This window comes from Tamandua tetradactyla, chromosome 25 (assembly GCF_023851605.1).
Source record: "Tamandua tetradactyla isolate mTamTet1 chromosome 25, mTamTet1.pri, whole genome shotgun sequence".
NCBI lineage: Eukaryota > Metazoa > Chordata > Mammalia > Pilosa > Myrmecophagidae > Tamandua > Tamandua tetradactyla.
In genome coordinates this window covers 36,519,955-36,533,798 of record NC_135351.1, presented here as the reverse complement: position 1 = coordinate 36,533,798, position 13,844 = coordinate 36,519,955, and the positions used below count along the sequence as shown (strand labels likewise).

Here is a 13,844-nt window from a genome sequence, read left to right as displayed (position 1 = left end):
TATGTTTATGTGGCAGTCTATAGTTAGAATTCCTTCTTAGAAGCAGTCAAATGATACTAAGTTAAATTAAGAGTACTTTTTGAAAATGTAGGAAAAGGAAAAAGTGTTGAGAAAAGGGTAAAGAAGTAGTGGCTAGATAAAAGGAAGAGGTATGGTAATAGCAAAGATACAGATTATATTAAGGTTTCTATGAAGTTTTGAGGTGAAACACAATGAGCCAGGATTAATGTTACTTGATTGTATGCCTGATGTATCTCTAGGTTCTTTAACAAACAGTAGTAATCCCCATGTTCTGGCATTTTTTCATCTTGACTGAGAAAAAAGCACTCTGGGTTCTAACAGCTTACTTACAAATGAACATTGGAACAAAAGCTATTTGTCACTATTGGAATATAAGTGGCCTTGGGCAGAAGAAGAAAACCTTCAAACCTGAGAATGGAGCCTGTGAATGATCTGGGGGAGGGAAGGGTTGGAGAGGATGGAATTCAGTGGTTAAAGTGAACTCTCATACACTGATTCTATTAAGTAGACGTTTTCTAGATTCCTTATCTAGGGGAACAGTGAAGAGTCTATAATAGTAGAAATGGGGGGGTGAGTAGAAAGAGAGCAACGGTGCCTCATTAAACTAGGGGACCTGGAAGTACTCCTTGCTTCCAGTTGCAGCCATTACTAAGTATTGTTTATATAATTGGAAGAAAATTTTAACTTCTTGAATCTTGATTTTCTAATCAGAAAATTGAGAACAGAAATATCTGTTTTGCAGATTTGTTGAATACAGGCTATTATGTAAAGCACTCGGGTTTTTAACACTAGAAGCTATTAATAGTACAGTCATTTAATAGGGTTTATTAATCAATTAGATATGGAACCTAGAACCTTAAAAGAATTGTGAGAAGTGAACACATTTTTTGGCTTCCACTAATATCCTTGGATTGAATGTCTGTTACTTTTGTTTTTTTCCAATTTCTTCTATCCTTGTGCTCTTATCTTGAGTTTCTTGCACCTCTCCTTCTCTCATTATTCAGACCAGATTTTGATCTGAAAGGAGAGACAAGAATGATGACTCTACCATGGGCAGGAGAATTAACTCCTCCTTTTTATCTTTCATCTTGATTTCTGAATAAAAAATGTACATTTGTTAACAATGTAATTAACATGTATAATAATTTGCAGCTTACAAAATACTTTCCCTTATATTATTACGTTGCTTGTGGGCTTGATACCTGTTTGGATGGGAAATTCTTTGCTCTTGATTAGCTTTTTTCTTTGTTACCTTGGGAGCAAATAGATGAGTAGTTGATAGACATCATTTGGAGATATATACTTTCAATTTTATGCACTCTTAGGAGTATTATAGCTAGAGCTCCCAAAGTAGAATACTTCTTATATTGTTGAATACTAGCAAGGATGTCCACATTGCTTAGCATCTTACTGATGTATGATTTTTCTTCATTCCTAGATGCCTCTTTCCATCTTCCTAAATTATATAGTATTTGAAAAAGCAATGGAACAAGAAGGAGGTGAATTGTGACCCAGTTAAACTAATGTCCGTTGCAATACCTGAATTGAAAAAGGGCAGTATATGGCCCAAATACTGAGTACAGGATTGGGAATATTATCTTTCTGGCTTTGTTTCTACCCCTGTTCAACCTCAGTTGGTTTCATTGATTATATTCCACTTGCATGTTACAGAAGTTACAGAATCCTCTGGAAGTGTCTTTTATTGGGTTGATCTACTTATTTGGGAAGTGCTTGATGATAATGAGGCTTAAGTAATGAGACGCATTAGTTTAAGGACCTGTAACTTCATAAGCAGAAAGGCTGCATCACAATTACAGACTAACTTTATCATTGTACGGCTGTTTAAAGCTTTAAAGAAAAGAAAATAAGCCAGTTGTGGAAGGACAAGGGAAGGGATAATAATTGGTGAGGATGTGCTGAGTGGGTAAATAATTGTATCATTTTATTGTAAAGACGTTTATTATGCATTGTTTTGAACAGAAACGTGTGATTCTCAAGATAGTTAACTTTTGATAACTTTCCCAGTCCCACTACTTTTGAGTGCACAAATGTTTAGTGAAAACATGTCAAGTACATTTTTTAACAAAGACTAAGTTATAGAAGTAGTATATTATGAACCATTTTCTGATACTAAAATGCCTGTTTTGAAACGGGCATAAAATTTAACTATATATATATTATTTTTCATCTTATGTCTCCCCTGAAATCTGTATTTTACGTATGTCTTTTTATAGGGAGATAAAAAATTAAGGTGCGATTCTGCTGATCTCCGACATGACATTGATCGTCGTAGAAAAGAAAGAAGTAAAGAACGGGGGGATTCCAAGGGCTCCAGGGAATCCAGTGGATCAAGAAAGCAGGAAAAAACTCCAAAAGATTACAAGGAATACAAATCTTACAAAGATGACAGGTAATTGTTAAAACTGTCTGAGTTAGGATTTAGCTTCTAATTAGCCTTTAATAATTGTCAGCTTAATTGCTTTCAATTTTGACTATGTAATCGAATGTTTAAATTTAAACAATTAAAATTATTTGTTTTACAGCAAAAATGTATTTGTCTTTTACACGGCTTATGGTGGATGAGGACAAAAACTTTGGAATAGCAAGCTAACACTGAAAAAAAAAATGACAAATTAATGTGTCCTATTATCCAGGCTACATCAGGAGGTTGGACTTCAATGCAGTGCATTTCTAGAAACAGTTTGTGTAAGAACTTTGGTTCGTTATGCTTGATTCCGCACTTTTTCAACTCATAACACCCAGAGTACAAGAATTTTAAACTGATACCTAGTGGTTTAACATGGGAGAGATGGGGGGAGGAAGGAGTAATTTTATGAATTAGCAGTGTGCATTAGACTTTCAAAGTAATGTTTCCACGGATACTGTTAGCAGTGGTAAGAGTTACCGCAGGTATGGCCTTTTCGGGTGTTCTATTAGAATCATGTATATTTGATCATCATAGAGCCAAATAAATAATAGGGGTACAAAATATTATTATAGTGATTGTTCTTCTTGCTATTCATTAGGTAAAATGGTGGAATTTACTTGTGTTTATTTATGACTCATATTTGTAATGTCAAATGCCTTTTATTTTTATAATGGTGTTAGGCCCAGACCATACCAGCTGTTCTCACCCAGGGTATGCAAACTGCAGTCATTTTGAAACTTGGCCTTGAGAACAATCTTTCTTTTTCCAACTCTTCTTTTCCTTTCCTTTAAATAACAAATTCAATAAAAACTTAAGTCTATTGAAGAACTGAACCTTTTTCTTGAAGTTTACGGAATGCTAGCTCTAACTGGGTGGCCATAGCATGTTTTTCAGTAGCAGTGTAAAACAGATATTGAAGGAGAATGGAAGCAGACTGTGTCAAAGTTTAACACCCAATTATTTTACTTATGTAATAATTTTAATAGGGATAGTTCTTTATATGTGGAAAATATTTTTTTTATTATAAGAGTCAACAAGGTCTTTATCTTTTAAAAAATAGCACATAGTTTTTTTGTTTTCTCTGTTTTGCAGTAAACATAAAAGTAGAGAGCAAGATCATTCTCGATCTTCGTCCTCTTCAGCATCACCTTCTTCTCCCAGTTCTCGAGAAGAAAAGGAAAGTAAGAAAGAAAGAGAAGAAGAATTCAAAACTCACCATGAGCTAAAAGAATATTCAGGCTTTGCAGGTGTTAGCCGACCACGAGGAACCTTTGTAAGTAAAGAAACTGTCCTTGATCACTTGCTAGTTCTTTACCTTAGAGTACTGTGTGTAAGAAAGGGAGCTAGTCAGATACATGATTTAGATACTGTCTGTTATGTGAGTCATTATTCCTAAAGTCAGAACAAGTCTTGAGAAAGGAAATGATGTTTGAAGTATCATCTTCATTAAGAAATGCCATTTTTATATTGAGAGGCACTAGATACTACACTGTTTTTGATTTTGGAATTAGTAACTATGCATTGTCCTTAAAAGACCTCTGTTGAAGAATTAAGGGAAGTTATTTTCAGTTGATTAAGAACCATTTCTTAATTACTTAGTTTTTGAAAAGAGATTTTAAAAGATTGAAAAAAAATTTGTCTCTGTATTGCAGCTGTTTTTATTTTTGCTTATTTTCTTCAAGTCCTTGTTTATATATATAAATAAATCATAGAACCCATGTAATTTTCTTAAGTCTCCATAGCACATACGATTCCTCTGTCTCCATAAAGTTGCTACCGTTATTAATTTAATGATTGCATAATACTGCCTCTTCAATTTCTAGACTCAGATTCCTACTTTAAGTGAGAATGTAGTTGGGGGTTAGATCATTTGGGAAAGAGAAGCTCTTTGTTTATGTTGTGACAGGTGTGGAGGAACATTTGGGGATCCTGTGATAATTCAGAAGAATTAGGCAACTCTTTTGACTAGGAAAAAGAAACAAAACAACCTGGTCATTAAAAAAAAAAATTAACTCAGGCCATGTAAGTGCAGTATTCTAACAGTTAGGTTGATGGCATTTCTTATTAACCTACTTACCTGTCAGTAGGCAGAACTTTTTTACCTGTGATATAAAACGACCACCCTTTTTCATCCTCAGTGGCTATGAAATTGAGATTTTGGAAAAATTAGGGAATATGTTTTTTGTTACTGCAGAAAAATTATAGTTTGCATGTAACTGAGTACCTTTTGATTGCATTACTAAACAACTTTGTTAATGTTAATCAGTTTCGAATTAGAGGCAGAGGAAGAGCCAGAGGAGTTTTTGCTGGGACAAATACTGGTCCAAACAACTCAAATACTACTTTTCAAAAGAGACCGAAGGAAGAGGAATGGGATCCAGAATATACCCCAAAGAGCAAGAAGTACTTCTTGGTGGGTGTTAGAAATCTGTGTTTATTTGGTTTGCATTGATTTTCAAAGCATACTGGGTAAATACGTTTGAGCACACTTATCTACCACTATGCGAAGATTTCACCAGAATGTGGAAATCCTTTTTTAAAATTCATTACCCAGATGATTTGAAGTTTTGAAAATCTGGGCACCTTTAGCTCTGTATATATTACCAATATCACATACAGGCTGATCAGGGTAAGCTATAGAAGTATACCTGATTTGATAGCCACATTCAGAGAAGAAAATTATATTGTAGTGAAGTTTGGTAAGTTCCATATCTGTCTATAAGACAGCAGTAGGAGTAGAAACTTCTGATTTAAGATTTATCTTCCGTCATCACAGCTATTTGTTTAAATGAAAGACAAGGGAAAAAAAATTCTATCACAGTACTTGCAATTAAGAATCTCAGGGAACCTGCCAACTTCCATTGAAGTAAAAGGTAGATGAAAACTTATAGAAAATTGCTAGGTACACTGATTTGATACTTCCTTTTGGTGGAGATGTTTTAACCCTGTGAAGTAGTTTTCCATGGGACTAAGCTAGAGGTGGTGGGTTCTGAAGGATTCTGTATGTAAGGATTAACATATTTTGCAGTTTGGCATGGGGAAAAAGTGTCCTGCGTTGTAGAGATTGATTTAAGAAAATACCATACTATTACCAGAAGCATTCATTTTTGTCAGCTTTTCAGGGACATTATATGTGGAATCGGGGGAAAAGACTGGTTTTACAGAGTTGTGTCTTCAACTCAGCTTTTTGTGAATATGTTTGAATAAGCCTCAATGCCTGTAGCCTATCTGCTAATTTAATTTAGAAAGAAAAGCTGTTTTCTGAAGCAAATCTCTTTTGTTTGGAAAATAGGTAATACTTGTTTCAAAAAGCGATGTTTGAAATTAAGTGTGTACTTTTTTTTGGGTACTTAAATGGCCAAAAGTCAGAAAAAGTTAAGTTGTATAGAGTGCATTAGCCAGCGTTTGCTCAGAATATATGCTTTTTTGAAGAAAAGTTTATGGTTGAGTCTTGAATCAGGAATCTGGCAAGTGAAAGGCAGGGACATTTGACTTAGTTACAGGAAAAGTTTAAAAGATCCATGTACCTTTGATTGAAGAATTTATGTATAAGAGGCTATTTATGTGAGGTACTAAAGATGGAAAGACGAAAATTGTATCGATTACAATTCTTGGCTTATATTACAGACTGGTAATGGCTTAAAAAAACATTCTAAGTATATATGATGGATTCCCAAAGGAAGAAATGATGCATTTTTGTAAAGAAGAGATTAGGAGAGACTTCATGGAAAAACTTGGCTTGAGTATTTTTTTTTTTTTAGTATTTATATTGATAAATCTTCACACACAGTCAGTCTATACATGGTTTACAATCAGTGGCTCACAATATCATATAGTTGTATTCATCGCCATGATCATTTTTAGAACATTTGCATCACTCCAGAAAAAGAAATAAAAAGGAAAAAGAAAAAACTCATTGCTTGAATCCTGAGCTTGAAAGATGGGCAAGTGTTCTACAGATAAGAGAGGAATTTGAAATAGCCTGGGATAGAGAATTCTGTACTCAGTTTGCTAGATGGTTGGTGTAAGTTAGGTAAAATTTAGAAAAGGCTTTAAAAAGGTGAACATGGTCCAGATTGTGGAAGGCCTTAATGTTTGATTAGTATATGTGGGTTTTAAGCAGAGTTTAGAATATTCATGGTTTTGAGAACAGTTGTAAGATACTGATGGCCTGAACTTAAAGGGCTGAATTTGAGAGAAGTTAAAGTATTTATAGCATTTATTCAGGTACTAACTAGTTTGGTGTTTGGAATGATAGGGAGGAATCTCAAGATAGGGAGGCCCATTGGAGGGGAAAGATAAATTCTGTTTTGGACAGGCTGAATTTGAAGTTCCTGCGGGAAATGAATAGTTGCTGATGCAGGTCTAGAGAGAAAAAAATCTAGAGGCTGTTGTCTTAGAGGTCACAATTACAGCCATAATAGAATCACCTAGTCAAAAGAGTAGAGATTAAAAGGCCAGTATTTCAAAGGTGGAGTGAGAAGTAGAATGCCAGACAAATTGACCAAGCGGGAAAGGTAGACGTTGAGAGGGCATGAGGGGTAAATAAGTAGACAGGAATCAGTTGTTTACCACTTTAATGTTCTACCAATATTAAATTCAGGCCAAACTTTCATTTTTCTGTGATAGTTTTTAAGAATCTGGTATTGTATCTTTTAATGCATATTGGGACCTATTTTATATTGACTTTTAATTAGAGGTAGTTTTACCAATCAAGAACTGTGTTATTTTAGGAATTTTGCTACTTCTAAGTAACAGTAACATTTTTGATGTTGCTATTATGGGCTATATTTAAAAATCTTACTCTCTCTGTGGAACATACACATAGAAGTCAGACTGAAATTCACTAGAAGTAAAATAAATGTATTAATTTTTTCTTATTCTCAATTAATTATTGGGGTCTTAATTATGAGCATTTCAAAAATTGAAACTTCTCTTTTGCATGGATATTTTAATTTAAAAGATTTTGCATTTTTGTAAAGAACGCTTTTGATCTTTCAGACAGCTAGGAGGATAGAAATCTCAACAGAAATATAATCCATGGTAAATGAGAGTGACAATTAGACATCTTTTAGAATAATTGACCAGTAAGGAAAACTTGCCTGTATCACAGAAATATTAATACTTGGTAATAATAATCAAACATTTATTAAGCATTTACTATACAAGGTACCATTTTAACTGTTTTACATTTACTCGCTTATTTAATTATTTTGAGTAGACTAGTCTCCTTTTTCAATGAAAAACTGAGTAGCTTGGTCAAAATTAATATGGCTAGTAGGAGTGGAATCAGGATTTGAACTCGTGTTGGGTTCCAGTGCCAGTACTCTTTTTAAATGCAATTTTAACATACCATATCATCATCCAAATTGTGCAATCACTGTTTCACAATACCATATAGTTATTCGTCATCACAATAGATTTTTGAAAAGTTTCGTTACTCCAGAAAAAAAATCAAAATAAGAATGAAAGTAAGAAAAACTAAGAAGTGAAAAAGAAGACCCAAAGCATCTCCTACCCTCCCGTTTATTTATTGTCATTGCCAGTATTCTAAAGCAGTGTACTTACTGTTCTTCTGTAGTGAAAAGCAATAATATTTACTGCATTTGTTTCTTAAGTTTTCCATCTCTAAATATAGATTTATGTAAAAATATGACAGTGCTTTCTTTTAATAATACTCCAGCAAAGATATTAATGTTATTTAAAATCTGAAATTTTATGTATTGGGGTGAGTATGAAGAGTTGTAGTAAGTGGGAAAGTACTGAAACTGTCAAGTTTTCGGGGTTGACGTCATATTTTCTAAGGAAAAGAAAAATCCCCACAGGGTAGAGGATGTTGAGGATTAGAGTTTAAACTGATCCTTTGGAACCTGATCATTCTGTGGTATGGGTTCCAATATGGGCTCCTTCTTTAACATATTCTTGGCTGTGTATAAATACTTCTCTTACTGTCTGAAATTTGTAATTCTTTTTTTCATTGTAATGAGGTTCAGATCTTGCGTGTAAGAACTTCAGGATTAAGAGGTAGTATATTTACCATCAGAAATCTCACTGCTGCTAGGATAGGTTCTGAAAAACACAATTTAATCTCCTAGCTACTGTTTTCTTTATGCAGTAGGTAGTTTAATTGTAGTTTCCATATTTGCCACTGCTTTTTCTGTTTCTGCTAACTCAGCTACTTGGTGTGGTAGTCGTTTTCTGCCTCCAGGATATCTGGAAAAAATATTCTTGAGTGAGCCTGGTCATAGAGGGCACTTGGAAAGACTAGCTCTGTGGGCTTGGACAAGTTCCTGAATTTCTCTGTGCCTCAGTTTCTTTATAAAATGAAAATAGTAACAGTATCCATTTCTCAGGGTCTTGAGGATTAGTTGTGTAACTACATGTAAAGTGTTTGGGACAGTGCCTTACCCATAGTAAATACAATATAAGTATTGTTATTACTGTTGTTACTACAAGCATTTATTGAGTGCTTGCTTGGCAGATACTGAATGGACCAGGCATTTTTACTGTTTTTTTTTTTTTTTTTGTATCTTCTCAAGGCTATCTCCCTTTTTAAAAACAACCGAATTTGTGGTGTGGTTACCTGAGGTCACGCACTTGACTATAAATGGTGGAGTTAGGATTTAAATTCATGTCTCTGACTTTAGAACTTGTTTGCCTCTTCCCCCAAATCCATGATATACTGTGTAAATATCACAAATTGAAAATTTTAAGTAGAGTTGGGATTTATTAGTGCCATAGGGAGTGTGAAATCATGTAATTGCATAGGCATCATTTTGAGTGGCAGACTGTTTTAAAATAGTTTATTTAGGGATTGCCTTTAAACTTTCTGGTGTATTGAAATTTATACTTTGGATAGTTCTTAAGTTCTTTATTTGATTAGGAAATCATACACACCTAGTGATCTTTGATTGGTTTGGTAAAAATAGATTACTAGAAATTTATAAGTGCTTTCTTCATAGAGTCTGATTATGTGTATGATTGAGGTCTTTCGACTAAGGGAGAAAGTGATCTGTATCAAATGAATGTTCATAAAGGCATAGTCTATATATTGAAAACATAGCATAATAATTTAAAAGAAAGTTTTAGTAACTCTTGGGCAGTTGGAGAATACTGTTTCTCCATAGGTTATACAACATTTTTTTTTGCATTATGTCAGTTGCTTAGAGGTGTATCATTTTGCCTAATTTCCCATTACTTGGTTGACAAACTTAGAGGTTAAGTTTGAAGTGGGCAGTAGTTACTACAAACAGAAGACTTCTGGTATTTTTTTTTTATAATGCTTATCTCAACTTATCCACAAAGTCAAATACTTTTCAGTTTTGCAGATTTTTCTTTTAATGGAACAATTTTTGTAACATGGGGTACATCTGTATTTGGATACAGTTAATGAAAAATTTAGGATGGAATGTGGTAGTTGCAATGCCTCAGGTTGGTAAGAAAGAAGAGCGTTGAGGTATATTACATTAGGGGCCAAGTCAGTGTAATTTGGTGTGTGAGAATCCCTCACCCAGAAGATTGATATATAATATACATTGATGTAGATTCAAATCTCTCTGGTAGTGTTTTTAAATGTATGTAGAATATAACTCAAATACCACTTAGTTCATTTAACACGTTATTGATAATATTGTAGTGATTTTTTGTCATATTTTTAAGATTTTGTAGGGAAAAATAATTGGTCCTTTGATCTCATTGCAAACAAGTGGACTTACATTAAAATATATGAATAGGAAACAAAAAGGCTAGAACTCTGAAAATCAGGTAATGTAGCAGTCAGGGTTCTTCAAAGAGTTGTCTGGGTATCCTTCATTGGAATATATTTTTGTTGGAAAGTCTAATTTCATTGGTTTTGTTTTATTGTTTTAGAACATTACCAATGCCATGTACCTGATCTTCAGAAGATAAATACATGACTTATGATTGGGGATATAATCATCTTCCTTCTGGAAAAGTCATTTCATTGATGATTGTTTTTAACCTTTCTGTAGCATGATGACAGAGATGATGGCGTGGATTATTGGGCCAAAAGAGGAAGAGGTCGTGGTACTTTTCAACGTGGCAGAGGGCGCTTTAACTTCAAAAAATCAGGTAGCAGTCCAAAATGGACTCATGACAAATACCAAGGGGATGGGATTGTTGAAGATGAAGAAGAGCCCATGGAAAATAATGAAGAAAAGAAGGACAGACGCAAAGAAGAAAAGGTAGAAACTTTCAACTTGTTAGTGACTTGAAGAACGATTTTCTTCAGTATGGGTTTGGAGGGCAAATTAGTTAATGATTTAATTTTTAAGAACAGTCATAATTATGGTTCATTTTCACTTTCCACATGTTTGTTAATTTTTGTCTTCTCTGTTTTTTTAGGAATAGTAAATCTGAAGTAAGATTGCAACAGAGAGCAGAACTTGCACCCATCATTTTTTTAAACCTGAGTTTTGTTTTCAAATAAGAATGTAAGCATTTTACTTAAATTTTACTGTTTGCAAGTAGTCTGTAGAAATTTTGTTTCAAGTCGTTAAATACTTTGAAGAATAGTAGACTGTATGTTGAAATTGTACTGAAATAAAGTAGAAAATTGTTACGTACCAGATTTGTAACTATCAACTTAAAAAAAAAACAACAACTTTTCCTCTTTTTTTCTTATAAGCATTGTACTTCTGCTTTGTCTCTAAGATATGGTCAAGTACCACTCTGTGAAAGTTCTGATTCTCTTCTCTCCCTGTTGTCAGTGTTTTATTCCGAACTAAACTTTAGCTCTACATACAGATCTCTAAACAGAACTTGTTTATAGAGACCACACTAATTATTTTAACTGTATACAGCTGTTTAACGTTTTCTTAATTCAGGCACACTATATCACATGGTGACTCATTTTTGAAGTACCACAGAGAAGTTGTTACTTTGTTCAACTAAGCTCGTTTAACACTTCATTAAGTGTTTAGGAATTAAAAAAAAAAAAAGCTTTGCTATTAGCTAAAATTTACAAGATAATAAAAGTTAGATTGGAAAGTTTGAGTTTTTTTTTTTTTTTTTTTAAATATACTGAAAGAAGTGAAGCGACCTATAAAAAAGTTCTTAGGAATCTCCTGTTTGGGTTCAAAATCCATTGTTCTCTTTGCATTCTTATTTGAAAAATTTGGGTCATGGTCAAGACATCAGCTATTCTTTGAAAGAGGAAACTGGCATGTAATATTGCAAATAAAAACGCCATTCCTACCAAACACTTTTTAGTATTAAAACAAAACTGAACAAAACTTGTAATCTTGTGGGTGTGGAGTTGGAATAGCCTGCAGAATAATTTGGTACATTAAAAAGATGTACCAAATTTCATTTCTTATACATTTATTTGCAGTTAAAAATATTAGTTTGTAGTCCATCCGTGAGAATTAGGCAACCACAACATACATACTATTCATTAAGAGTATTTTAAATAACTTGCTTTTCCAGTGTCAACAATAAAAAATGTTGGTGAGATGCTTGTTGCAGCATTGATCTAACTTTTTATTTCTTCCCTTTTCATTTGCAGTTCGTAAAATGGTTTTCCTTTCCAAAGGTTTTGTTCTTTAGGTAGATAATCTTTGAAAGTAAATTATCTTTTGTCTTTATGTTGATAGCACTTAAAGAAATGAAAATCTGAAGTACAAAATTGAGAGTTAAATCTGTGTGCTTTATGAGCATACATCAAACTATTTAAATTTGCTAATACAGAAACTGAATTAGTTGTATAAGTTTACATTAAAGGAAGATAATGCTTATTCTTTTAATGTAAACTTTTGAAGATCTTAAGTGTATGGCTCATTCATCCTTGCTTTTTTACATTTACAGTGCTTCTAACTCTGTGATTGCAGCAGGACTATATGCTAAGAGTTACTGAACAAAAACCAAAACTCAATATATGTGATATTTATATCCCATAGGTCCTTAATGTTGCATGATTAACCTAATTTTGTCATTCTGAAATTGTTAAAGCAGAGGAATTTCCTCTCACAGCAGGTATGTGTTGCATTAATCGGGATGTAATTAAGTCTCCTATTCAGAGCAGTACAAACATATTAAAGCAGCCTTGTACGGATTTGATCAGCACCTTGAACAGAACAGAATTTTCATGAACATTTTATTTTATACAAATATATTTAGCTTTTATTTTAACAATTAAAGTATTTAGTTGGACACTAAATCTCTGCACGACTATAAATGTGCAGGTTTTTTTTTTTTTTTTTTTTGCACTTCAGACAATAGGAAAAAGGGATTTAATGAGAAGCTGTTTAATAGGGAATGAAACTAAAGCTGCGTAAGTCCTTTGGGTAGATCATATTTTGAATGCAAAAGTGTTGCTTTAACTTAAATGTATACATTATTTGCTCACTTTTAATTACAAGCAAAATTAAGGAAACAGTATCATGCCAGTATATAGTAGGACAGAATGTGAGAACTCTGCTATTGATTGCTGTTGTGGGCGTTAGCTTCTTCAGAGCTAAGGTTATAAAAAGTAGCCTATGTATATTTTTTTAAGTCAGTTTAATTCCACACCTAATGACATGTTATAAAAGCTGAATGGTTCCTGTTATTGAGGATATATCTGTTTACAAGTGCCAGAAATACTAACTCTTTGATACCTGCGTTGACAGACTTCCTTTTGCCTAGTGAAGGGAAATAAAAATGAACCAAAGGATATTTCCAGAAAGGATTAAGAAAGCTGTTGAAGAAGGCCATGACTCAGTTCTTAGGTGTGTATACCGTCCAACATCCTAGGAATTTTAATATAAAAATTGAAATAGGTTTTTCTAATTGCTGTCTACTTTAAGGAATTACTATAATTCCCTTTTTCACAGTTAAAAATCAATGTTGGGAATGAAATTATAATTTGAGAAAAAATATTACCCAGTGAGAATGAATGTAGATGGCTAAACAACTCCTAGTGTGATGTACAATGCAACAGGGACCCTTGTAAATTGTCATGCCAATAAAATGTCATAAGTGGTAATAGCTGTTGTTTGTTTACCTAATTTTGAGACTATTCTGTGTCTGTCTATATAACTAACTTCTGCGGCCTATTTCTAGATTTAACAATATCACCTCATCTGTCGGAAATCTAGAAGGTGTGGTTTTGGGGGGTTGATAAATGCTTTGTAAATTTCCTCAAATCCCTTTTCACTCATTACTCTTTTTTCTCCTGGGAAAGTGGCGAGTTTTTACGTCAGTGAGTTTATTAAAGAATACAGTAATTCCAGATTTCTAGACCGATTTGTGTTCCTTTGTTAATAGGGGAACTTTTCAGCCATTGTATAATGTTGAAGAATCATCATTACTTTCTGAATATATAGTAGCCAGTTAATTTAAAAAGTTGTCTTTTTAAATTAGTCTTTTTTTAGTTTGAGTAAGATTTGGTGTAGTT

At 33.3% G+C, this 13,844-nt stretch overlaps 1 protein-coding gene across 12 annotated transcripts in view; it reads left to right on the top strand.

Moving 5' to 3' along the window:
- BCLAF1 (BCL2 associated transcription factor 1) overlaps positions 1–13,433 on the top strand; it is a 33,179-nt gene extending 19,746 nt beyond the window's left edge. For 6 of the 12 annotated variants that reach the window (XM_077144107.1, XM_077144102.1, XM_077144106.1 and 3 more), the window contains 5 exons: positions 2,256–2,431; positions 3,542–3,722; positions 4,716–4,862; positions 10,441–10,653; positions 10,814–13,433. In XM_077144107.1, coding sequence (XP_077000222.1) covers positions 2,256–2,431; positions 3,542–3,722; positions 4,716–4,862; positions 10,441–10,653; positions 10,814–10,819 — 723 coding nt within the window. In that variant the 3' untranslated portion in view covers positions 10,820–13,433. Of the gene's footprint in view, positions 1–2,255; positions 2,432–2,564; positions 2,728–3,541; positions 3,723–4,715; positions 4,863–10,440; positions 10,654–10,813 lie in introns of those variants that run through there. The other 6 variants (XM_077144109.1, XM_077144105.1, XM_077144108.1 and 3 more) reach the window with 3 other exon arrangements.
- The last annotated feature ends 411 nt before the right edge of the window (positions 13,434–13,844 follow it).